At 40.4% G+C, this 26556-nt stretch overlaps 1 protein-coding gene across 10 annotated transcripts in view; it reads left to right on the top strand.

Moving 5' to 3' along the window:
* The first annotated feature begins 2509 nt into the window (after positions 1-2509).
* Positions 2510-26556, top strand: part of GTF2I (general transcription factor IIi) — a 102057-nt gene continuing 78010 nt past the window's right edge. For 5 of the 10 annotated variants that reach the window (XM_081132081.1, XM_081132078.1, XM_081132077.1 and 2 more), the window contains exons 1-2: positions 3874-4257; positions 25015-25118. In XM_081132081.1, the coding sequence (XP_080988207.1) occupies positions 25020-25118 (99 nt within the window). In that variant the 5' untranslated portion in view covers positions 3874-4257; positions 25015-25019. Of the gene's footprint in view, positions 2752-3873; positions 4258-5079; positions 6227-25014; positions 25119-26556 lie in introns of those variants that run through there. The other 5 variants (XM_081132074.1, XM_081132072.1, XM_081132073.1 and 2 more) reach the window with 5 other exon arrangements.

Genomic DNA, 26556 nt, shown 5'->3' with positions numbered 1-26556 from the left:
AGGGTCCTGGGTTCTAGTCCAGCCAAGGGCATTTACCTCCATTGCAGGCTTGATCCCTGTGCATGTGGGAGGCAACCAATGGCTGTGTCTCTCTCACATCAATGTTTCTCTCCCTCTCTCTCTCTCCCTTCCACTCTTTTTGAAAAGCAATGGAAAAAATATCCTCCAGTGAGGATTAAAAAAAAAAGAAAAAAAAGAAATCCCAACAAGGTCATTATTCTTCAGGACTGGTGAAGACATTCAAATATCACCAGATCCCTTGTTTTTTCTTTTAATTTTATTTATTTATTTTAGAGAGAGGAAGAAAAAGAGACAGAAAGAGTGAGAGAGAAACATTTTTTTGTTGTTCCACTAATTTATACATTCATTGGCTGCTCCTTATATGTCCCCTGATCAGGGATCGAACCCACAACCTTTCGAACCCACAACCTTGGCACAGTCTAACCAACTGAGCTAACCAGCCAGGGCCAGATCCCCTGTTTTTTTAACTGTATTTTTTTTACTTTTAAAAAAATATTTATTTTTTAAAATTAATTTCAGAGAGAGGAAGGGAGAGGGAGAGATAGAAACATCAATGATAAGAGAGTCATTGATCGGCTGCCTCCTGCATGCTCCCCATGGGGGATAGAGCCTGAACACTCTGGGGAATAGAACTGTGACCTCCTGGCTCATAGGTCGATGTGCAACCACTGAGCCACACCAGCTCGATGATCCCTTATTTTTTAAAAACAGTCAACAAGACTGTAAGAGTCTATGTGAAGATGAATTTGAATTGGTGGGAGAGTTCACATTTGGTCTAGATCTATCTCTAGCCCGGCCTAGGTCAATTTAATTTGGCTTTTGATTCCCAAGTATACAATAGAAGAGAGGTGTCATATTCCATGGACACTCATCTGCAGGATCGCGTACAGTAGGTTAAATATAAACAAGAGAAATATTTGGAATAATCTGAAATAAATAACATGCAAGATTCTGTCACCTGTTGGTTTCTATACAGTTTCGTCTTGTAAGAATGAGTAAAGAGCTGAGACTTTGCTCTTTCTTTGCAATCTCAGTCTTGGTACACATGTCTTGTTATGTTGAATGTCATTCTAAACAAAGTAAGTTGAATGTGATTTAAACAAAGGAGAATTCCATATTATACCATTCCTAAACACAAATCAATGATTTTTTCTTTCATTTTTGCTCAACCCAAAAGACGTCAATTCGATCCTGTGTGGGAAAAATAAGTGGCTGAGAGATGGTATCCAAAGTGGCTTATGACAATGATCACAATTAACAAAGCATCTGCACCAATAAGGTGAGGGAGAAATTGGCTAACGAATAGCAATAAGTATACCAATAACAGCCAAGGTAGTGAGCCAGGCCTTAGAGAAGATTGAAGAAGCATATTTAATGACTATAGACCAGCAATTTTCAACCCGTGTGCCACAGCATGCTAGTGTGCCGAAAGAATATTTAAAACACGCAACACCTGTTTAGTCAGGGAACTGACCTCTTTCCCTTTGGATTGTCAAATGAAAAAATGACAACAGCCAACACAATAGCCATTCAGTGTGAATGAATCTAATTATACCCTTTTTTTTGTCAGGTTGGCAAAAAAAATGTTGTTTTGTGTGCCGCAGAATTTTAGCAGTTAATTTATGTGTGTCCTAAGATGAAAAAGGTTCAAAGGCACTGCTTATGGACATAAATTTGAGGGTTACATCCATCAACATCAGTACACTGAGAAAAAGTCTTGGCTTCTACATGCTGGCAATTCAAACCACACACCGTTCCATATCACTGATCATTGTCCCAAAGGGGCCAGCTTTCTGTCTAGAAGCAATTCAAAGCCAGCGAAAGTTTTAGAAACTGCTTTAGGATTTAAGAGTTTTAGGAACTGCTTCAACATCAAAGCAGCTGGAGTTGTTCAGGAATAAGCAGCAAAATTCCACGCTGAAGCATTCAACACATTCATAGGAGCAGGGGACTAGCTCCAAAGCAAATTTTTAATGATGACAAATGAACTTTTGTCTAACAACTCACTTTCTAACACCCTCCCACGCTTTGTCCAGCGTCTCAGTGCTGTAGACGCTCCTGCCCATGAGTCACTTAGTAGCAGTCTCCGTTATCAGATGGACTGTCTCAGTATCGCAGTGCTGGTGTTCAAGTAACCCTTTTTTTTTTCTCTCTTTTTTTTTTTTTTTAACTAAATAATGGCCCCAAAGCGCAAGAGTAGTGATGCTGGCAACTCACATATGCCAAAGAGAAGCCGTAAAGTGCTTCCTTTAAGCGAAAAGGTGAAAATTCTTGACTTAATAAGGAAAGAAAAAAAATCCTATGCTGAGGTTGCTAAGATCTACAGTAAGAATGAATCTTCTATCCGTGAAATTGTGAAGAAGGAAAAAGAAATTCGTGCTAGTTTTGCTGTTGCACCTCAGACTGCAAAAGTTACGGCCACAGTGCGTGATAAGTGCTTAGTTAAGATGGAAAAGGCATTAAGTGTGTGGGTGGAAGACATGAAAAGGAAATGTGTTCCGGTTGACAGCACTGTGTTGCGCCAGAAAGCGCTGAGCCTATACGAAGACTTCAGCAAGGGATCCTCTGAAAGGAGTGACACCAAGCCATTTACTGCGAGTAAGGGATGGTTACACAGATTCAGGAATAGGTTTGGACTGAGAAATGTAAAAACTACTGCAGAGGCTGTGCCTGCTGTTGAAGAAGCTGCTGCCCCATTTCCCGCAGAGTTGAAGTTGGTTAAGGAGGAAGGTATGTATGTATAGGAAAAAACAGTATCTGTAGGGTTTGGTACTATTTGGGGTTTTAGGCATCCACTGGTGGTCTTGAAAGGGATTTCCCGCGGATAAGGGGGGACTGCTGTACATCAAAAGACTGGCTGTTTGGAAAGTTTTCTCGCCAGCGACACAGGCTGGAAAAGGCGATGTGGTCGCCACCTACCGAGGAGGGGGAGGGGCAGGATGGCCGGCGCGGCTTGAATCCCCGGTAGGGAGAAAAATTACAAAATCACTCAACTTTGCGCTTTACAGTATCATCTAAAACCTCTTGGTCAAGTTTTTAAACTTTGAATTTAATTTAAGTCTACAGTAATGGGTCAGCATTCTCGAAATTCATGAGCTAATGAAAGTTGAGAAGCAAAACAATAACCGGAGGGCGGATGGGTTTGAGTAAAAGTGCTTAGTGGTTGACGGAACAAAACGAGCCACGAGTCAGGTTATCTGCTCCCATTCTGAGGCTTTTCCTCTACTTTCTAATTGTCGAGCGTAGACACGTGAGCAAAGCCTCAGGGGGTAAATAAAAACAGAGTCGTCCCACCCCTCCCCCGTCCAAAGTCCGGGCTAACCGTTTCTTCCGAGGCAAGCTTTCAAAACTATCAGTTCTTTGTGTCCCAGAGGGTGGTGCGGGGCGGAGGGGATCCCTTGGCGGAGCTCGGAGGCCGGCAGGCCGCCCTGGGGCTCCCCGGCCTTTGCCGTGTTCCGGCCTCGCAATTTGCAGGGAATCTGGGGTGCAAGAGTAAGTGCGAATCTTGGAAGGCGGCTGCGACCGGGGGGTGTTCCACGGCGAGTAGGCTGGAGCCACCACCGGCCTAGATTTTCGCCCCTGCACCCCAACTCCCCTCCCCCACTCCGGCGGCCGAACAGGCCCCAGGTGCAGCCATGTTCTCGATCCCACCACCCCGCGCCTCCATTGACAGTCCTTGCCGGAGAAGGCCGGGCGTCGCGCTCTCGGCGTCCCCGGGCTCGGGGTTCGCCCGCGCGACGCTTCCTGGGAGTCGTAGTCCACCGCCCCCGCTATCACGTTAATGGGGACAAATCAGAAACTACAACTCCCGCTGGGCGGCGTTGAGGGTGCGCAAGCGCAGCAAGCCTTCGAGGAACAAAAAAAAAAAAAAAAAAAAAAGAGGAGGAGGGTGAGAGAGAAGATCGGAGAGCAGAGAAAAGGGGCCACTGATCGCCCCCCCGCTTCCCCGCACGCGCTCTCTAGCCGTGCCGCCTGCCTGCCGCGGTTACCCCGGCCTCTCTCTCGGTCCCTGACAATTTGGATCTAGGCGCTGAGCGAGGCCCTGCCGGGGCGGCCATGCGGCGGTGACAGAAGCTCGGCTGAGACGCACGGGCCCCTCGCCCTCTCACCTCCAGCCCACTAGTCAGCTCGCCTCATTCCGAGGCTGCTCCTCCGCGGCCGCAGCTCGCTCACGGCCCACACTCGCCTCCCTTCGGCACCCCTACCCCGGCGCTGCCTGGAGGCGGCTGCACTCGGGTGAGTCCCTGTCGCCTCATCCCCTGTCCCCCGCCCCAGTTGCCATGGCGAGCAGAGCCTTTATTTGAGACCACCCCTCCGGGGCCTGCACGGACAGGAGTCTGGGGACCGTCGGCGGCCGTATTGGGGTACCCCCGGCTGCCGGCGTTGGGGGTGGGGCAGGAGCAGACGCGGTCGCGGGGGACGACAGTTGCACGCGCGCGCCTGGGCACTTATGGGGGAGGGGCGCGCGCGCCGACGCCGCGTGTGGGGGGGGTCTCACGCGTGAGGCCCGCGCGCGAGCGAGCCTGCGCATGCCCGGCCGCTGATTGGCCCGCTCGGGGGTTGCGGGTGCGCGCGCGGTGCCAGGGCCGAACGGTGGGGTCGCGCTCAGCCTGGTGTCTCTGGGGCTGGTGCGCCCGGGCAGCAGACTCGCCGGATTGGCCGGCGGTCGGCGGGGGCGGGGTCGGCGCCACGCTGCCTGGTAACTGCGGCCGGCGGGCGGGCAGGCGGCTGCGGAGCGCCGCCCCTCCTGGTCTGAGTCCCTGTCCTTCCCCTTCTTCGCCCAGGTGGAACCTGCAGTGGGCTTTGTCCCCGCCCGGCGGGCGCGCCTGCCCCGCGGGGCCGGTTTTTGTGGGGGAAATAAACACAATGACCGGAAGGAAAATCTCAGCCTTAAGGCCACGAAAATAAGCGGTCTGGATTGGGCCAGCACCCAGACGGGTTTCAGGGAAGGAAGAAGACGACAAACTGTCCTCTTTCCCTGTTCTCCCCCTTCCACTTCGGCTTATCCAAGTTTTTCCTTTATTAAAGCGAGGTTTTTTGTGTTTGTTTGTTTTTTAGTGTTATGGTTTTGCGCTAATTTGCGGCTGAGAGTGTTCAGATGTCGGGTCCTGTGCAAGTAGTGCTCACTTCCTGCGAATGCGGGGCCCCGTGCAGCCTTCTCACCCTCTCTGCATTCAACTTTGCTGCAGACAATGGCTCGCTAGGCCACAGTGTCTAAGAGTAGTCTCTGGGTGCTAAGGAAACAAAAGGGGGAAGTTAGTTGGCGAATGAGAATGTGCATTCGAGTACCCTGAGGAGGCAGGGCTTTCCCTTCCTTTTCTTCCCTGAAAGCCTAAGATTTGAGATGACTGGTTTAATTTTCTACTTCAGTAGTACCCCCCAATCCACGGTTTCACTTCCCGCGGTTCCAGTCGGGGTCAGAAAATATTAAATGGAAAGTTCCAGAAATAAACAATTCATAAGTTTTAAATTTCTCGCGCCGTTCTGAGTAACTTGATGAGGTCCTCTTCTGTCCCGCCCTGGATGTGAATCATTCCTTTGTCCAGCTTATCTATGCTGTATATGCTACCAGCCGCTAGTCACTTAGTTGCCAACTCGGTTTTGATATTGCAGTGCTGGTGTTCAAATAACCCTTTTTTTTACTTAATAATGGCCCCAAAGCGCAAGAGTAGTGATGCTGGCAACTCACATATGCCAAAGAGAAGCCGTAAAGTGCTTCCTTTAAGCGAAAAGGTGAAAATTCTTGACATAATAAGGAAAGAAAAAAAATCCTATGCTGAGGTTGCTAAGATCTACAGTAAGAATGAATCTTCTATCCGTGAAATTGTGAAGAAGGAAAAAGAAATTCGTGCTAGTTTTGCTGTTGCACCTCAGACTGCAAAAGTTACGGCCACAGTGCGTGATAAGTGCTTAGTTAAGATGGAAAAGGCATTAAGTGTGTGGGTGGAAGACATGAAAAGAAAATGTGTTCCGGTTGACGGCAGCATGTTACGCCAGAAAGCGCTGAGCCTATACGAAGACTTCAGCAAGGGATCCTCTGAAAGGAGTGACACCAAGCCATTTACTGCGAGTAAGGGATGGTTACACAGATTCAGGAATAGGTTTGGACTGAGAAATGTAAAAATTACTGGAGAGGCTGCATCCGCTGATGAAGAAGCTGCTGCCACATTTCCGGCAGAGTTGAAGAAGTTGATTAAGGAGGAAGGTATGTATGTATAGAAAAAAACAACAACATAGTATATACAGGGTTTTGTATTTTCTGTGGTTTTGGGCATCCACCGGCAGTCATGGAACATAGCCCCTGTGGATAAGGGGGGCCTACTGTACATATTTTTGCTTTGCCAGTTCTTAAGCCACTGTGGTCTACTGCCTTTGCTTTCCTTTGGCCTGCTTCTGGAGTCTTGGCTTACACCTGTAGGCTGGAATGAAGTTTTCTTCAGGCTCTTCTCCATTATATGTAATCACTTTTTTAAAGCCTATATTGTTTGTTCAGAATTGGCTATTCTTCTTACAGTATCCCAATCAACTTGATTGCCCCCCCCAGGGTATTTTTATTTCCGCTGGGAGTGTGTTTGGTTCTGCCTTGTTTACATGTGTCTGGCCTAGTCACTAGGTATTAAACTCCTTGCTGGGTACGGATTAAAGCTTTTTTGCCTTTTTTCCCCTTCCAGTCTCCAACTGTCAAAGTGCTTTAACTACAACTAACATTTGAATATTATGTGCCTGGCATCGCTCTTAAGCTTTTACCATATGTTTTCTTTCTTTTTTTTTTTCTTTTTTAAATATATCTTTATTGATTTCAGAGAGAGGAAGGGAGAGGGAGAGAGAGATAGAAACATCAATGATAAGAGAGTCATTGATTGGCTGCCTCCTGCCCGCCCCCAGCTGGGGATCAAGCCCGCAACTCAGGCATGTGCCCTGACCGGGAATTGAACCTGGATTGCCTGGATCCTAGGTCGATGCCCAACCGCTGAGCCATGCCCAGCCGGGCACTTTTACCATATGTTTTCTTATTTAATTTGCCAAACAATCCTGTAATTCCATTTCATAAATGAGGAACAAGCCTGGCGAAGCTGGGTAATTTACTCTTGATTACCCAGTCAAATAAACCTTGACTTCAAGATTTGAAAGTAGGCAACTTGACTCTTAACCTCAAAGCCAGTGATTCTTAAACTCCTATGAGCATCAGCATCCTCTGGAGGGCTTGTTAAAATACACTTGCTAGGCCCCATCCCAGACCTTCTCATTCTGCAGGTCTGGGGTGGGAGGGGCCTGTTATTTTTCTAATGATTTTCTAACTAGTTGCCTTGTGGTGGTGGTGCTTGAGAACCATTCACACTGACAAGTTTTAAAACTTATTGTAGACTTTTGCTTTTCATTACTTTAAAACTAGTTCTTAAAAAGCCAAAAATAATTTTAGCTGTTTACTGTAGATTGGTTGGAAAACTTACTGAGAGTAAGAATTTTTATTAGCCATGATTACAAAATTAAGAGTTTAAAAAAGAGCCGAGCTGGCATGGCTCAGCGGTTGAGCATCCACCTTTGATCCAGAAGATCTGTTTCAATTCCCAATCAGGGCGCATGCCCAGATTGCGTGCTTGATCTCCAGTGGGGGCATGCAGGAGGCAGCCAATCAATGACTCTCCCATCATTGATGTTTTTATCTCTCTCCCTCTCTCTGAAATCAATAAAGATATATTAAAAAAAATAAAGTAAAAAGTTTTCAATTTAAAAAAGAGCTGATATTTAAGTACAGAATAAAATTAGGAATCTAATAACGTTGGCTTTTTTCCCCACTCTGATTATTTATTCATGGCACAGGCATTTGTCTCCTTCCGGGGATGCCTAAAACATCCCATCCCCACCTTGGAGTATAAAGTCTGGGAACCTGGAACAGGTGGGGTCGTAGGGCCTGAGCTTGGCACTGGTATAGGTTGGGCCAGGCTGAGGCTGCCACAGCTGCCAGAGCCCCGAACCCATGCCCCACTTCCCTCAGCCCCTTGCACCTCCAAGGATTTGGCTTGCTTTTTTTTTGTTGTTGTTGTTGACAGTATTACAGATGTCTCTCATTTTCTCCCTTGTTGTCCCCTCCAACCAACCCACCCCCCACCCCAGGCCTTCCCATACTGTTGTCTGTGTCCGTGGGTTGTGCACATAACGCATATATGTTCTTTGGTTAATCTCTTCCTGTTCCCCTGCCTCCCCCTCCCCTTACTTTTAAGAATATCACTACACAGAGATTTTGACATTAAATGTAGGCTTTCAGGTTCTTTTTATTGGGGCACAAATTTTGTTGAGAAAGATTTTTTAGGTTTTTTTTTTATTATAATGGATTTCTTAATGGGGAAAGTAGTCTCAAATTAGGTAGGAGGAATGGGATACCTAATAGACAATTAATGCTCTTTTTTTTGTTGTTTTGTTAATCCTCACCTGAGGATACTTTTTCCATTTTTTTTTTTTTTTTTTAGAGAGTGGGAGGAGAGAAACATTGATGCGCGTGAGGCACATTGATTTGTTGCCTCCTGCGCATCTCCCCGCCCCCACCGGGCCCAGTGAACTTACAGCCTAAGTACATCAAACCCAAGAGCTCTTCTGTGTGAGGGTCTATGCTCCAACCTTTGAACCACACTGGGCAGGGTTACACTCTTACCATTTTTGATGATTCATAGATTGACGATGTGTTCTAAAACATAAAATACAGGAGACAAGGTCCCTAACCCAGATTGTTTATATTATCTAAAGGAGCAGTAAATAAAACACTGAAAAAGTACTAAACACTTAACCTTTTCTCTTATTACTGGTGACTAGCAATTTGCATTGCATTTCACCTAATTCAGTTCTACCATTGTTTTATTCTTTATGGAAAGCATGAGTTTTTAAATATTTCAATCCCTTAACAATTGTGGATATAATTAACATGAAATTGTCTTAACCTTTGGGTTCAGCAGATGCTGATCAAGTAATTTTTATGCATGTCTAGGAGAAAGCATTTTATTGAAGAGTTGTTTAAGAAGCACTGTGAGAGCCCAGCCGGGCGTGGCTCAGCGGTTGAGCATCAGCCTGGGATCCAGAAGATCGTGGTTCGATTCCCGGTTAGGGCACATGCCCAGGGTTGTGGGCTCGATCCCCGGTCGGGGGCGTGCAGGAGGCAGCTCATCAGTGACAACTTTCTCATCATTGATATTTCAACTCTCTCTCCCTCTCCCTTCCTCTCTCTGAAATCAATAAAGATATACTTTAAAAAAAAAGCACTCTGAGAATGGTATTTCACTTTTAAGATATGCATTAGAGGCAATTTACTTGAAAGATAATTTTTAAGAATTTTATTAACATCAATCTACTAAAGGTCATTCATAGGATTTTCTTCAAAAGTTGTATACATTTATTTGGGTTAAGCTTATTGTTACTAACTGAAAGAATAAGAAATTAACTTAATTAGTTCATTGTAATTGTAGAGTTGATAATCATTGTACTCAGTGGACTTAAAGTGGCTGCAAAGCTATTTGAAGAATATTTAATTGTTCAGTTAACCAAAGTGTAGCTGAGGCTGCCTGCCTGGGGCAATAAAGAATTCATATTTTAGAGGATATATACTGGAAAAACTATGTGGATAAATCAGAAGTGCTGAGGATATTATCTTGATATTGTTCATTCTCCGTTTTTTCTCTCTGCCTTTACCATTTTTCTTCTGTTGTCTTGCTGGAACTCTCATCGCTGAGGTTTTTTTCCTTTCCTCCTTGTTTCTGCAACTCTTGTCTTAGTATTCCATGCTTGTTTCTGGCACTCCTGTGCTATTTCCCACTTTGGCCTAGTGGTAAGGTAAGAGAGTTTGATGTAGTCATGGACTGTCAAGAGTTGATGGAGGATTTGGTTGTAACTTGATTAATACTTTAGAGGTTTTTTTTAAAGAATTAGTTTATTTAAAATGCAACTTGTGAAGTGAAATGAATTTATAATTGAGAGAGGGAATATTGTTTAGTGATTAAAAACAAAAGTTCTGAAATCAGACTGCCTGGATTCAAATGCTGGCTCTTGCCACTTGCTGCTTGTATTACCTCGGGCAATTCACTTTAAATCTTTGTTTCTTAGTTTCCCTGTTTCAAAAAAAGGTGGGCTGATGATAATGGCACCTGTTTCTCTTTTAGGGTTCTGAAGATAGAATGAGTTAAAAGTGCTTTAGGATGGCATCTGGCATACAGTAGGCATTCAATAAATATTAGCCAGAAAAATACTGTTTAATACTTTTGGAAATTGAATTTTCTAAGGAAATAAGAATTTTACAAGTAATACTGACCACAAAGTTAATCTCCAGAAACTGGAGAATAGTTAAGTTCTGTGAGGGTAAGGCCCTCAACCGCTGAGTCACGCCCGGCTGGGCTTTTTTAAAGCATTTTTAAACATTTTTAATTCAATAACATTAATTACATTCATAGAGTCAAAACCATCACAACTACTAAAATTTCATCAGCCCAAATAGAAACTCTGTACCCATTAAGCAATAATTCTTAATTCCTCCCTCCCTCTAGTCCCTGGTAACCTCTACTCTATTTTCTGACTCTGAATTTGCCTGTTTTAGATATTTCATATAAGTGGAATCATACAGAATTTGTCATCTTGCGTCTGGCTTATTTCACTTATTATATTGTTTTCAAGGTTCATCAGTATTATAGCATGTGTTAGAACTTCATCCCTTTTTATAACTGAATAAGGTTCCTTTGTATGATATACCACATTTTATTTACCCATTCATCTGTTGATGGACATTTAGGTGGTTTCTACTTTGTGGCTGTTATGAATATTGCAACTATGAACATTGGTGTACAAGTATATTTTGAATTCCTGTTTTCAAATTTTTTGTGTATATGCTTAGAAGTGAAATTGCTGTGTCATTGTTTTTTATTCTTTTTAATGCTTTTCTTGGGGCAGAAGAATTTGGATGGATCTGAACAAATCTCTTAATAGTATAGAGATTTATTTATTTCTTTACATTTACATTTATTTCACTTAGCATAATGTCCTCAAGGTTCATCATGTTGTAGGATGTATCCAAATTTCCTTTTTAACCCTCACTGTGATTTTTGAAGTTTTTGTTTTTATAGTATAGCAAAGGAAATAATTATTTTTAAAATAATTTTTATTGATTTTTGGAGAGAAAGAGAGAAACATTGATGTGAGAGTGGAATGTTGATCGCTGCCTCTTGCGGGCCCCCTACCTGGATGGAGCCCACAACCCCAGCATGTGACCCAACTGTGAATCATGAATTGAACCAGCAACCCTTCGGTGCATAGGATGATGCCCAACCAACTGAGCCACACTGGCCAGGGCAGGAAATAGTTTTTGAAAAAAACTGTATAAGATTATATTATAATTTTAGAAGTGGAGAGTAGTGAAGCATTGGTTAAAATGAACCCTGGTTAGACAGCCTATGAGGATTTCTGATTGTATAGGTTCCATATTTTGAGAATTACACTGTGTGTTTTTATTGCATTTACATACATGGGCCTTAGTATTTTTAGAATAAGTTAGAAATTGTTTTTTGGTTATATATTTTTTGTCAGGTTGATTGCTTCTCTATAACTTTTAGAGAAATTTTTAGAGTATGTTGTAAAACAGTGATGTAGTTACTTCACCCAACTAGATAGCTTTTGAGTTTATTTCATAATTTTTTCTTTCATTTCTGGCCTTATCTGTAGAAAAAAATGGCAAAATGAGTGTTTGTGCTACTGTTCACTACTCATTTTCTATATTTTAAGCTTCGAAAAAGAAGGGATCCTTTTTACATTTGGAAACAGGACTCATTTATCCATTTACCCAACACATTGAGGGCCTTTGGTGTAGGTATTCTGTGAGGCCCCAGAGCACAATCTGTTTCTTGAACATAACTGTGAGGGCAGATGATAAGAGGTTCAGGATAAAGAGTAGTTTGTTTGTATATTCAGTCTAGTTTACTTTTTTAAATATTTGGAGTAAGGTGACTTTAACTTAAATTTTAAAGCATAGTCTCTGAGGAGTACATTAGATGTAAGCAAATTTTCATGGTTGCACATGCATGTTTTAAAAGGTGCACATACTTTATTTCAAAGCAGTGATTTATTGTATACCTTAAACTTAAACAACATTGTGTCAATTATATCTCAATAAAGTTGGGGAAAATAAGTAAAAATAAATACGGAAAAAATAGACCGATTTATATATTTACTTATTTTATTATTATTTTTTAAAATCCTCACCTGAGGATATGTTTTTCCATTCCTTTTCAGAGAGAGTGGGAAGGAGAGAGAGGGAGAAACATTGATGTGAGAGAGACACATTGATTGGTTGCCTCCCACATGCCCCGACCAGGGCCGGGGATCAAGCCTGCAACCTAGGTATATGCCCTTGGTCAGAATCGATCCCAGGACCCTTCAGTCAGAGGGCCGACACTCTAACCAGTGAGCCAAACCGGCTAGGGCAACAGTGATGTAACACTTTTCTGATTAATTTTCCTGCCCCATCAGAAAATAGGTTATTTTATTTAGTAGTGATAATTAAATCAGTTAGTTGGGAAATTTTCATTTTATCAAACTTGGATTTGGAGAGTTTATATTTAAATAGATAAGTATAAATGTATGTTTTTAAGTAACTTTTAATAAAATTTAAATTTTTAAATGCTTACTTAATTTACTGAATGCTTGTATGAATCACTCTATCAGGCACTGCATTGTAAATATCTACTAACCGTGTCAATGTACAGCTCTAAAAAACACACACATTTTTAACATAATCACAAGAATGTTATCACAGCTATAACAAAATGAATAATATCCTAATATCTTCTAATACCCCGTTTGTAATACAGTTTTCTCTATCGCTCCCCCCCCCAAAAAAAGTAAATACATTTTGATAACAAACCTTGTGAGGGAAATATACCTATTACTATCTTTTTCTAGACTGGTAAATTTAGTATTAAAGAATCCCAAGGTCAGCCCGGTGGGTGTGGCTCAGTGGTTGAGCATCTACCTATGATCCAGGAGGTTGCGGTTAGATTCCCCGCCAAGGCACATGCCCAGTTTGTGGGCTCCATCCCCAGTAGGAGGCATGCAGGAGGCAGCTGATCAATGACTGTTTTTATCGCTCTCTCCCTCTCCCTTCCTCTCTCTAAAATCAATAAAGATAAATATTTAAAAAAAGAATCCCAAGGTCAGCCCTGGCCGGTGTGGCTCAGTTGGTTGGAGCCTCGTCCAGTGCACTGAAAGGTTGCTGGTTCATTCCTAGTCAGGGCACATACCTAGGTGAGGGTTCCCGGTTGTTATCAACTGATTGATATTCCTCCCTCTCACTCTCTTCCCCCCCCATTTCTTTTTCTCTCAAATGAATAGAAACATATTCTTGGGTGAGGATTATAAAAAAGAAGAAGAATCCCACAGTCAGCCAGCCATATCTAGTACTGGAGATAGAATTTGAATTCAGAACTTTGGCCTGAATCCAAAAATGGCGTTCATAATAGCTTTGCTCTGTTGCCCGCCTTCTTGAAACAGTGCATTAAAAAACATAAAGATAGACTTTTAGATCATAATTACTTGATTTTCTTTTCCTCTTCTAATTCATACATAGTTAGAGAAAGAACAAATGATCCAGCTTTTCCAGTACCAGATGATTTTAGAATTTGGTGTACGGTTAAATGGACATATTCTTTGTCTATTGGCAGGACAGGCTCGTGCTTTTTAAAAATCTGGACTATCAGTTAAAGTGGATAACTGATGCATTTGTAAAAATTTTCTCTTAAACTGTAGTGCCAAGAAAAGTTGTGGGGTGTTCTCGAATAGCTGATAAGGTTTTTTTTATTTGTCTTTCAAGGACATTGTTCTGGCTACTGTGAAACTCAAAATTGAACTTGTGATCCTCTAATTGGGCAGATCCTCTTTCCCTGGCCTCGTTTATTATTTTGTCATTCTTCCCTTCACCAGGCTTAAAATTTTTTTAAATCTATTGCTGTTAGCTCTTTAAACATTTTTTTTGAAAATGGGGTGGAGAAGGGTATACATTTTTTAAGTATTAACGTAACACAGTTGCATATCTTTTCAAATCTTAACCCTTCAAATATATTTTGTTAATTTTTGAGGGATCACTTGGTTTTTATTGATATAATTACCAGCTTTATTTCAGCAGGTAGAGTTTAAGAATTTAGTATCTTAAAATGTAAGCATAGCGTAATATAAAAACTTAAAATCCTTGACTTAAAAAATCAATCTTGAACAAAGTTTTGTCTAAGGGATTTCTAATTTTATTGTTAAATATTGGCCATTATATATAATTTCTAAAAGTTAATGAAAGTTAAATGAACTAAAATGGGCTGTATGGCTCTATTTTTCCTGTTTGCTGACCTGTGTGTGTGTTAAATATATATGTTAACATATAATTAACACATATGTTAATATAAATGATACATTGTATTCTGTTATTAAATGTTTATAAAATGGAATATCTCAATGATACACCAGCCTAATTTATTTCCCTTTGGAAAGTACCTGTTAAGCCTATGGAGATAAGCTCTTAGAAATGTGAATTAAAATGTTTCTCTGTGTTAATAGGAACAAGGAATTTCTGGGAATTACAAGTCCTAGTGTAGTTTCTGGTGAACTGATCTTATCCAACATGTTATGTCCACTTCTGGGACATTGTCTGGACAAAATAGAGAATATTTTGATGCTGTAGCAGCTGAGAAATGTTTTAGAAATCATGTTACAGGTAAAGCACAAGACAAACTGGTCATGCTTAGTTTGGAGAAAATTGTGAAGGGAGCACAGTGCATTGAAAGACCTCTTGTAGAAGGCTCTTCTCATTACAGGGACTAATTTTAAATTAGTCCAGTAATTGCAAATTGTTACTTTAAAAGAAGCAAGCTCTCTACTGGAGGACATTTCAAAACTGGGGGTAGAGGTGGGAGAATTAGTCAGTCAAACCACTGACAAGTAGTAACATTTTTTGAGAGTTTATAGAGAGTTTACTTAGAGCATCGGCCTGCAGACTGAAGGGTCCCGGGTTTGATTCTGGCCAAAGGCACGTAGCAAGCTTGATCCCTGGCCTCTGCCTGTGGGAGGCAACCAATCAATGTACATCTCTCACATTGATGTTTCTCTCCCCCTCTCTCTCAGCCTTCCACTCTGAAAAGCAATGGAAAAAATATCCTCTGGTTAGGATTAAAAAAGAAAAAGTTTATTGTTTTAAGTGCTACCTACATTACTTCATTTAATCCTCACAGCAGTCCTGTGTCCTAAAGTAGGCACTGGTAGGATTACCATTTTAAAGTTGAGGAAAATAAGGTTTTGAGATGCTAACTAATCCAGAAAAACTGTAGTGAAGGATAGTTTTAATATAAACCTAGGCAGTTGGATTCTGAACTCATGCTCTTCACCACCTTATACTAATTTCCAGTTCTGATACTAATGTTTCCATGTAGATAATGATATTAATTAAATACATTTGAGTAGCATAGTCTTTATTAATTTTAAGTTGTTTTTTTTTGTTGTTAATCCTCACCTGAGGATATTTTTCCATTGATTTTTTAAAAATTATTTTTAAGAGAGAGTAGAAGGAGCGGGGGAGGGAGAGAAACATAGATGTGAGAGAGACATTGATTGGTTACCTCCCGCAGGCTGGGGCTGGGGATCAAGCTTGTAACTGAGGTGCGTGCCTTTGGCCCGAATCGAACAGGGCCGCTTAATTCCATAGGCCGACGCTCTAACCACCGAGCGAAACGGGCTAGGGCAGTCTTGGGCAGCAGTGCTTTGTGACATAAATTGTGTGTTCATTTAGACAGTTGTTTAGTAGCACATTCATGTTTTTCTTTGAACTAAATCCTGTCTTTTTTTTTTAATATATGTATCTTTATTGATTTCAGAGAGAGGAAGGGAGAGGGAGAGAGAGAGATAGAAACATCAATGATGACAGAGAGTCATTGATTGGCTGCCTCCTACATGCCCCCCCACTGGGGATCGTGCCCACAACCTGGGCATGTGCCCTGACCGGGAATCCAACCGCGATCTCCTGGATCCGAGGTCGATGCTCAACTGCTGAACCACACCGGATGGGCTTTTTCATTATTATTGTGCATGAGGGAAGTAATTTGGAATTTGGAGATACAGATTCTAGTCTCTTATTATAAAATTAACTGTATGACTTTAGCAGGATGGGTAATCTTTCTGAGTTGGGCTTCTCATTTATGAAATAAGAACAAAGTGGTTACACTAAAATATCTTGAATTTTGTTCTTGATCTAAGATTGTATATTGTAAGATTGAAATGGGAAGATGTTTGTTGAAATAAACATAATAGCACAAGAAAGAAATAGGGCATGAATATAATAAAAAAACAAGATCAGCGTTATGATACCTCCTCTACTTACCAGTTTGACCTGAAGCTTAATTTGAAGCAGATATATCTTGAAAATTTAGTAATATTTTAGAAGTTAGCATAATAAAAAATATTAAGAACATTAGCTTTTTTTGTTAGAGTGATGATGGTCTGTGTGTGAAAATCTTCAATAGCTCTCTACAGCTCATAACTTTATTATTTTGCTGTTCAGTATTAAAAGCAAAGATCACCCTGGCCAGCGTGGCTCAGTGGTAGCATCGACCTATGATCCAGGAGATCGTGGTTGGATTCCTGGTGGGGGGAGTGCAGGGGTAGACCATCTATGACTCTGTCATCATTGATGTTTATATCTCTCTCCCCCACTTCCTCTCTGTAAAATAAAGACATATAAAAGAAATAAAAATAAAAGCAACGATCAGTAAATTCAAAGCAGAAGTATGGGCAAATGAAAAAATTTATATGGAATTAATTATTGGCGTATTTTGAGGTAGAACAAAACAGTAAAGACAGATAAACCTAATCCCTGAAATGGATCTCCAACAAGAAACACAAGAAGATTTTAAAGAATGACTGGAGTCTGTTTTCAGGGAGATAAAAGAAGGCCACTGCATCTATGAAACAATAGCAGACAAGGATAAAAGACGGAAATGAAACAGGAACAGGCCAATTCGTTCATGTTTGAAACTCATAAAAGAGGATTAAAATCAAATTAGGGACACAAAAGATAAAATGAAAAACATTAAGAATGGAAGAATAAAGGGAACTGAAAAAACTGAAAGAAGATACAGCAAACTTAGCTGTTAGGTTTTGTGTTCCTGGTATGCTTTTCTATTCCCCTTTCTCCAGGTAAGTGTCCTGCTGTGCCTTTTTTTTTTTTTTTTTTAATATATCTTTATTGATTTCAGAGAGAGGAAGGGAGAGGGAGAGAGAGAGAGAGATAGAAACATCAATGATAGAGTCATTGATGAGCTGCCTCCTGCACGCCCCAGACTGGAGATCAAGCCCGCAACCCAGGCATGTGCCCTGACCCGGAATCGAACCCCGATCGCTTGGATCCTAGGTGGATGCTCAACTGCTGAGCCACGCCTGGCCGGGCCTGCTTTGCCTTTTGAGTAGCTGCCTGTCTTCCTTTTTCATGTGGTTCTATCTATAGTGTTAATTACAGTGTATCCCAGGTAATCTTTTTCTGACTAGTCACAGTTAATTGGGCCTGGGTACCATAAGCTTGTGACACAAACCCCTAAAACTTTTGTGCAGACAGTAGCAGGGAGGTATCATAGTCTATTGCCTCTGGGATAACAGTACAGGTGTGTGGTAAATTTAAAGATGCATGTGGCTGTCATCTCTGTTTTAGGGAAGAAACCCATCTGCTCAGACAGACCCACAGGGAGGGAAAAGAGATACTCTAATGACATGTCTTCTGTTCTTGATCTAGTTATATGTGGAGTCAGTGCAACCTTAGACTGAAATACAAAAAAATAATAATAAAAATTCCCTTCTTTACTTGAGATGGCTTTAATTGAGAACTTGTAACCTTGTAATCTACTAGTTCTGGCTAATTCATAACTTGTTCTTGAGAATAAAGAATATTATAAGGTGTGGTTTAACTGGAGTTGGTGGAACTCATAAGACTTACAAAATTATAAAGCAAAGTATTTGTAAAAATGCCAAAAGTTGGTAAGATAAAGGAATTTTTGGGAGGAGTAATGTGAAAAGACTAATATTAAAAGGAAAATGGGAACTCTGATACTAGAAGTCAGAATTACCTTTGCCCTGTGGGCATTTGCCAGTTTCACCACATGAACTTGAGTTTTGAAGACCTTGTGAGATGAGAGGCTCAGAAATCAAGTGTAGAAGTTGCATAAAAGTCAGGGGTCCTATAGGAGACCCTCTTAATAAGCTGGGAGCACCAAAAAAGGGGGGGCAATTAAGAATGAAACCAGCCTACATCCCTGTTTGTGGTCTGGGTTAACATCTTGGTGGTCCAAGGAACCTGAAGCCTTGAACTGGGATTATGGTGATCCCAGGCAGGTAGTATTCCCAGATACCTAGAGGAAGCTGCCTTCATCATAGGCCTGAAATTTAAAATAATTTTTTAATATAAACTTACCAGGATGTAATAAAAGATAATCAGGCATACATACATGGGATCAAGTATCATGATTGTGAACAAGAACCACCAGAAACAACAGAAATACACCTGCAAAATCTTGAGATTTTTAACTCATCATAGAATATAAAATTATTCCTATTATGTTTAAAGAAATATGTCAAGCTGGAAAACCTTTAAGGAGTAGGAAACTATAAAATGTAACATAGCAACAAAAAAAAATGACAGCAACAAACAGATTCTAGAAATAAAACCAATAGGTGGTTTTAATAACAGCATAAACAGAAGAATTAGTGAAATGGAAGATAAGTTAAAAGATAGAGTTTAGTTCAGAGAGAAAAATGAGAACAGTATACAAGAGAGTAAGAAATTTAAGGACTAACATACATTTAATCTGAGTCTCAGTAGGATAGGAGATAAAAAATGGGGTAAGACAGTACCTGAAGAGAGAATAGCTGAGAATTTGCCACAACTGAAGGATGGTAACGCCCAGTGAATGACGAAACATACTGGATGAAAAAAAAGTCTACTTCTAGACACACAGTGAAACTATAAAACCAAAGACAAAGAAAACATCTTTAAAAACCAGTGGTGGGCGAGGGGTGTGGAGATTACCTTCAAAAGAGGCTACAGATGACTTCTGAAGAGCAATAATGGAAGCCAAAAGATAATGAAATAACCAGTTTGCTGAAAGAAAGTAATTGTCAACCTAGATTTCTATTACAGTGAAAATATCTTTTAAAAATAGCCAGACCTGGCGTGGCTCAGTGGTTGAGCATCGACCTAGGATCCAGGCAATTGGGGTTTGATTCCTGGTCAGGGCACATGCCCGGGTTGCGGGCTCGGTCCCCAGTCAGGGGCGTGCAGGAGGCGGCCGATCAATGATTCTCTCATCATTGATGTTTTTATCTCTCTCTCTCCCTCTTCTTCCCTCTCTCTGAAATTAATAAAGATATAGTTTTAAAAAATAATAAAAATAAAGGACATTTTAGCAAATAAATTTGCCATAAGAGACATTCTAAGGGATTAACTTCAAGCAGAAGGAAAATCTAAGATGCAAGAAAGAATGATCAAAGAATGAAATAAATGTGCTTAAATGGAAATTAAATTGTTTGAAACAAAAATATTACATGTAAAAATACAGAATTAAAATAAACATAATACAAAAGCTGAATAATTAAGGGCCTTCATCAATCAACATAATTATCAGAGTTAAAAACAGTGAACTGGGATTGAAAATTATTCACCATTTATGTAAATATGTAGAGTTGTTATCAGACATCAGTTTAGTAATGGGCATAGGACCTCAGTAAATGAGTCACCCAAGAAGAAATACAAAAACTATAAAAAGTGTTTTTTTAGTAAGCAAAGAAATTCAACTATTTTGGTAGTAGTGGGTCATAGTGATTAGGTCATAGATCTCCAAATTGTTGGTGAGACTGACGATTTTAGTATATATAAACATTTCTGGTAGTGATGTAAAAATTTTGGCACTCTGTCTCTGGCCGGTGTGGCTCAGTTGGAGCATCGTCCCGTACACCCAAAGGTGGCATGTTCAATTACTGGTCAGGGCACATACCTAGGTGGGTTCCATCCCTGGTTGAGGCACGCAGTGGAGGCAACCCATCATTGTCTCACATCTCCATCCCTCTCTCTCAGATCAATAAAAAACATATCCTTGGGTGAGGATTAAGAAAAATTTTAGCATTAAGTATGAAGGTCTACAACAGTTCATGTTATGTATTTATTTCAGTATTAAAAATGTAAAATATGGAAATAAAAGGCAAAAGCTAACTTATTTATGAAGATGTTAAGAGAAATTGTATGATTCCATTTCAATGCCAGTTGGTCATTGAGGCAAGGTCACTGCACTAATAGTATGTTAGGCTCTTTGGAATTTATTTATCCTGGGAATCTGTGTCCCTGATGTCTCACATGCATTTTAACCTTAGCATATCATAAAATGGTATTTTTGTATTTCTATGTTCCTTTCTCAGGGAATCTACCTTGCTACCCTGGTCTATGTGGATACCCTCGTACCAGTAATCTCTGGAGATTGGCAGTGAAGAAGGCTCACATGGAGTTGGGATCGACCTTTGTATTACTGGCTCATGTTCCCTTAAGTTTTCTTTTCCCTTGGTTAACTCACTCTTTTAGTACAGCTACCACCATGGTGGTTCAAGAGGTCATAAGAGTTTATTCAACATAGTTTAATCTCTATAGCAGCAGCACGGAAGTTTCTGTGACAATGAAAATGTTCTTTATCTGAGATCTTCAATAGAGTAGCCACTAGCTACTTGTGGCTGCTGAGCATTTGAAATGTGCTAGTGCTACTGAGGAACTGAATTTTAAGTTTTATTTAATCTTAATTTAAATTTAAACAGCTACCTGTGGCTATTTGCTACCATATTGGATAGCACATAGGGACTCCCTGTTGTTCTTTTTTTTTTTTTCCTCCTTCCTGTTCTTTGACTACTGTTTTTCTGCCTTGGATGATTACCTTCTTCCTTATAAAGAGAGAGAGCCCTTCGTCCTCACACCGCTCCTCCTTTACCTAGGCAGCATCGGAGTAACACAACGAGGGAGCAAGTACATTGTTACAAACCGAGAAAACTAAGTTGTTTAACATTGGTTTCACCCTATGAATTGTCTCAGTTCAATTTTCCATTTCTGTTTACAAAGATTCAAAGGGATCAAGTCGTCCTTTTTGTGTTGTTTTATGGAGTACGTGATAATTTTGGTCATTTGCCTTTTTGTTCCAAAGAACTATTACTGATGAAGTTCAGAAGTACAAGTCATGCCTATTTGCATTCCTTATGAGTGCAGAGCTCATTGTCCTATTCTGGTTCCTCTAAATTTTCTGTTTTATGGCCTCTTTTATTGGAAGACTTCTGAATTTTGACATGATAGATAGGATAGATCATACACTGTTGATTTTTGCTGTTCATTTCTAGTGATACACACACTGGCACACCTTGTTTAAACCTTAAGAAGACTGCATTGGTCCTGCTCCAGTGGCTTATGGAACACGGTCTGCTTTAAAGGTTTTCATCTAGGCTCCTTAGATAGTTCTGTTTTGCTTTTCTGCTCTTAACTCTTTCTCCCTCATAGGATCATTGTGTATATTAATAAATGACCAATAAAGCATGATAGGTATATTCAGTAGACATCTATTTCTTTTTTGTCTATCCAACTCTTATTTTAAAATGAGGGGGCTCATGAAAGGCCAGGGACCTTCATAGTAAGTGGTTGATTTAATGTCTCTTCTCTATTCATGGAAGAGGAGCCTGGGTGCAGCCTGCTGGGGTTACAGATTTTGTTAGTGGTCTGGGTAACCCACAACCTCGCTTTCTTGACTGCTGGCTCTATGAAGACCAGTGTTTCATGCCTCATGCTCCTAAGCTTAGGTCACTGGCCTGGTATGTCCTCTGGTGTTCGACGTTAATACCACTGTGTGGGGCAGTTTCTTTTCGGGAAAGGGAGAAGAGAGGCAGTCACTGAATGATGGGTGCAGGGAAAATGTTCTATGAATAGTCTTGACTAATGGGAAATTACCTCTTGGAACTGGCAAAGAACAGCTCAGCAAATTTCTGTTGTAATCCAAATTCACCCATTTATAGAGAGCAGAAAGCCCCAAACAAACTGTGTTGATCCCCATTAAGCCTGAGTGGACTTGGTCACCTCCAAGATTCTTTCCTTTGAAAATGCCTCCTGAAAAGTTTTGCTAATGAAATAGGACCTTTCATTGCCTGTGGCACCCAATGTGGGGTTGTTGGTGTGGCACCTGTCTCCCATTTCTTAACATTGACTGTGAATTTATGGCAATTTAAGGTGAGAAGTGGAAATAGCAGTAAGCAGAAAATTGCCCTAGTGTTAGGTTCTGACTGACAGTGGCTATATGACTTTGACAAGTCATTGCATTTGTAAAGTGAGAACACAGTTCCTTTTTCTTTTGCTGGAAAATTAAAGGAAAAGTGGGATTATTAAAGAATACAGCTCTGGTTTGTGTAGCTCAGATGGTTGGGTGTCATCCGGTGTACCCAGAGGTTGCCTATTCGATTCCCAGTCAGGGTACATGCCCAGGTTTAGGGCTCGGTCCTCGATGGGGGGGTGTGCAGGAAGCTGCCAATCGATGTGTTTTTTTTTTTCTCTCTCCTTCCTTCTTTTCTCTCTCAAAATCAATTTTAAAAATCTTAAAAAAACCAACACCAGGAACTTAGACTTCTAGCCTCCAGAATTGTGAGAAAATAAATTTCTGTTGGTTAATTAAAAAAAAAATTACAAACTTTCAGAAATAATGACAGTATATTCTAAGTAAATGTTTCGATTATGGAAAAGTAATATGCATTCATTGTCCATTTTGACTGAGCTACATTTTAATATAAATTTATATAAATTTATTCATCCAAGAGAAAATTAGGGAAAACAATTTTTCTGATTTTAATCACTCTTGCTTGATGCTATTCCTGATTCTATCTCCATTCAGGATAAGAGATCTTGTTTGGGGAAACAAAATTGCGTCTGTTCACAGATATATGGAGATGAGTGTCAATTGTTTTTATTATCGTTTTTTATTATCAACTTCTTTTTAATCCTCACCTGAGAATGTTTTTTTTTCATTGCTTTTCAGAGAATGGAAGGAGGTGGGGGGAGAGAAACGATCAGTGTGAGGGAGACACACCAACTGGTTGCCTCCTTCACATGCCTCGACTGGGGCCAGGGATCGAGCCTGCAACTGAGGTACATGCCCTTGGATGGAATCGAACCTGGGACCCTTCAGCCTGCAGGCCGATGCTCTAACCACTGAGCAAAACCGGCTAGGGCAAAATTCCTTTTTTTTCTGGTTAATGTTTTTATTGATTTCAGAGAGAGGAAGGGAGAGGGAGAGAGAGAGAAACATCAATGATGAGTCATTGATTGTCTGCCTCCTGCATGCCCCCTGCTGGGGATCGAGCCTGCAACCCAGGCATGTGCCCTGACTGGGAATCGATTCTCGATTGCCTGCATCATAGGTTGCTGTTCAGCCTCTGAGCCAAGCTGGCCCGGCCATTTTAACCATTTTTAAATGTACGCTTCCCTGCCATTAAATACATTGTTGTTGTGCGACCATCACCACTATCCCCAGAACTTTTTCACCATCCCAAATTAAAACTGTGTGAATTAAACAGTAACTCCTTATTACTCTCTCCCTTTAGTCCTTGCAACTACCATTCTTTCTGTCTCTTTGAATTTGACTGTTATAGGTGTCTCATGTGAGAAAAATCATACAATATTTGTCCTTTTGTGTCTGGCTTATTTCACTTAGAATAACGTTTTCTTATTTATTTATTTTTTTTTATTGAGTAATATTTTCAGTGTTCATCTATGTCATATAGCATGTATCAGAACTTCATTCCTTGTTAAGGTTAAATTATATTCCATCATATGTCTATATCACATTTTATTTATTTATTTGACAGTGGACATTTGGGTTGTTCCCATCTTTTGGCTATTGTGAATAATGCTGTTATGAACATGGGTATACAAATATCTGTTCAAGTCCTTGCTTTTAGTTCTTTTGGGTATACACACAGAAGTGGGATTGCTTCAGCATTGTAATTCTGTTTTTTTTATAAAAACATTTTATTATTATTTTTAATCCTCACCCAAGGACATGTTTAGAGAAAGGAAGGAAGAGTGTGAGAGAGAAACATCGATGTGAGAGAGAAACATTGATTGGTTGCCTTCTATATGTTCCCAGACTGGGGTCAAATCCACAATCCAGGCATGTGCCCTGACCAGGAATTGAACTGGCAACCTTTCGATGCACAGGACAGTGCTCTACCCATTGAGCCACTCTGACCAGGCGGTAATTCTGTTTCGTTTTTTTTAGAAACCGTTAATTGGTTTTCTATAGTGCATGCACCATTTTACATTCTTAACAGCAAGACACAGAGTTCCAATTTTTCCACATACTTGCCAACACTTACTATTCAGTGTTTATGTGTTCTCTTTTTATAGTGCTTGAAATTCAGCTGAGGCTTTTTGCTTATATCAAAGTATCAGACAATGTTTTCTAAGTAGAATAATATGCTCTATTATAAAGGAATCTTAGATGGCATTTGTCCTGCAAACTATTTCCTCTTGAGTAAGAAAGAAGAAATTATCTTCATCCAGCCACAGTCTACTTTACCCACTCTCTTTTACAATCCGTGTGTGTATGGGAGAAAGGGAATTTTGCATCTGTTTTCTATGTTGAATTTTGCTAAGCTACCATTAGGTTGTGAAGTGTGTATCACTTCTTCCTTTTACTTGGGAGAAATTTTAACTGGTTCTGGAATTTATTTTGGGGGATGATGCTGACCTAATTTTATCGAAATAAAACTAGATGGAAAGTTATGGAATAAATGCTCTTATGCGATAGGTTTTGAGTCTTATTTTTCTCTTATGCAATGTAAATTAAAGCAGTCGGTGGAGGACATCACATCTATAACCCTATGTTTAGCAGGACACTGTATTTCGACCTCTCACTTTCTTCTTCTCTTGCACAGGGATCATGGCCCAAGTAGCAATGTCTGCCCTGCCAGTTGAAGATGAGGAGTCTTCAGAGAGCAGGATGGTGGTGACGTTTCTCATGTCTGCTCTTGAGTCCATGGTGAGATGGCTTTACACTTCTATAAATGTGTTATTGTTGAATGGGATTGGACTTGTGGATGAGATTGATTTGTTTTTGTAGAACATACATGTTTCTTAGTTTGTTAATAAGAGTAGTTTTTTTGCTTGAATAATAGTTATGGATTTAAGTCTTTCAAATCAAATTTAATTAACATCTTTCAGAATGCTCTTAACTTATCTAAATGTGTAATATTTTACATTTAATTTTAATTTTTTACCTATAAATGTCTTAAGCAATCCCTTGTTTTGCAGTCATTAACTTTGAATTTATGTGTAATATTTGAAGTTTCTCAGAGTGAGTTGGTATATTATAGTGTGGTGTTGGTGTTTTATTGTTTCTGTATAAAATTACTAGAATTTTGGGCCATAAGCGCATATTCCCTATTTATTATCCTTTATTTTATTGTGCTATGCATTCATAATTGTCCATACTCTGCCACCTGATACTAAATATGTAGTGTGTTTGTTCTTTATTTTCAAAAGACCTAGATTGCTTAATATAATATTCTCCAGGTCCATCCATACTGTCCCAGAGGGTACAAGATCCTTCTTCTTTATAGCTGCATAGTATTCCATGGTGTAAATATCCCACAGCTTTTTTATCCACTCATCTACTGATGGGCACTTGTACTGTTTCTAGATCTTAGCTATTGTAAATTGCACTGCTGTGAACATAGGGGTGCATATATTCTTTCTGATTAGTGTTTCAGGATTCTTAGGATATATTCCTAGAAGTGGGGTCACTGGGTCAAAAGGCAGCTCCATTTTTAATTTTTTGAGGAACCTCCATACTGCTTTCCATAGTGGCTGCACCAGTCTGCATTCCCACCAGCAGTGTTTCAGGGTTCCCCTTTCTCCACACCCGGCCAGCACATGTCGTTTGTTGATTTGTTGATTGTAGCCATTCTGTCAGGTGTGAAGCGATATCTCATTGTGGTTTTAATTTGCATCTCTCTGATGATTAGCGATGTTGACCATTTTTTCCTATGTCTCTTGACCATCTGTATGTCCCTCTTTGGAGAAGTGTCTATTCAGTTCCTTTGCCCATTTTCAAATTGGATTATTTGTCTTCCTCTTGTTGACTTGTATGAGTTCTTTGTGAAATAAGCCTGGCAGAGAAAGACAAATATTACATGATCTCACTTATACATGGAATCTAAAGAACATAATAAACTAATGAACAAAATAGATTCAGTGACATGGAAGCATGGATCAGACTGATGAATCTCAGAGGGAAGGTGGGGGTGGGTGGGGAGAAACTAACCAAAGAATCTACATGCATATATGCATAGCCCATGAACACAGACAGTAGTGTGGTGAAGGCCTGGGGGTGGGGGTTGGGGTGGAAGGGGTCAATGGGGAGAAAAGAGGACATCTGCAATATTTTGAACAATAAAAAAAAAAGACTTACATTGTAC

Source organism: Miniopterus schreibersii, assembly GCF_964146895.1.
Source record: "Miniopterus schreibersii genome assembly, chromosome: 3".
In the NCBI taxonomy this organism is placed as follows: Eukaryota; Metazoa; Chordata; class Mammalia; order Chiroptera; family Miniopteridae; genus Miniopterus; species Miniopterus schreibersii.
This window is presented reverse-complemented; position numbering and strand designations above follow the sequence as displayed.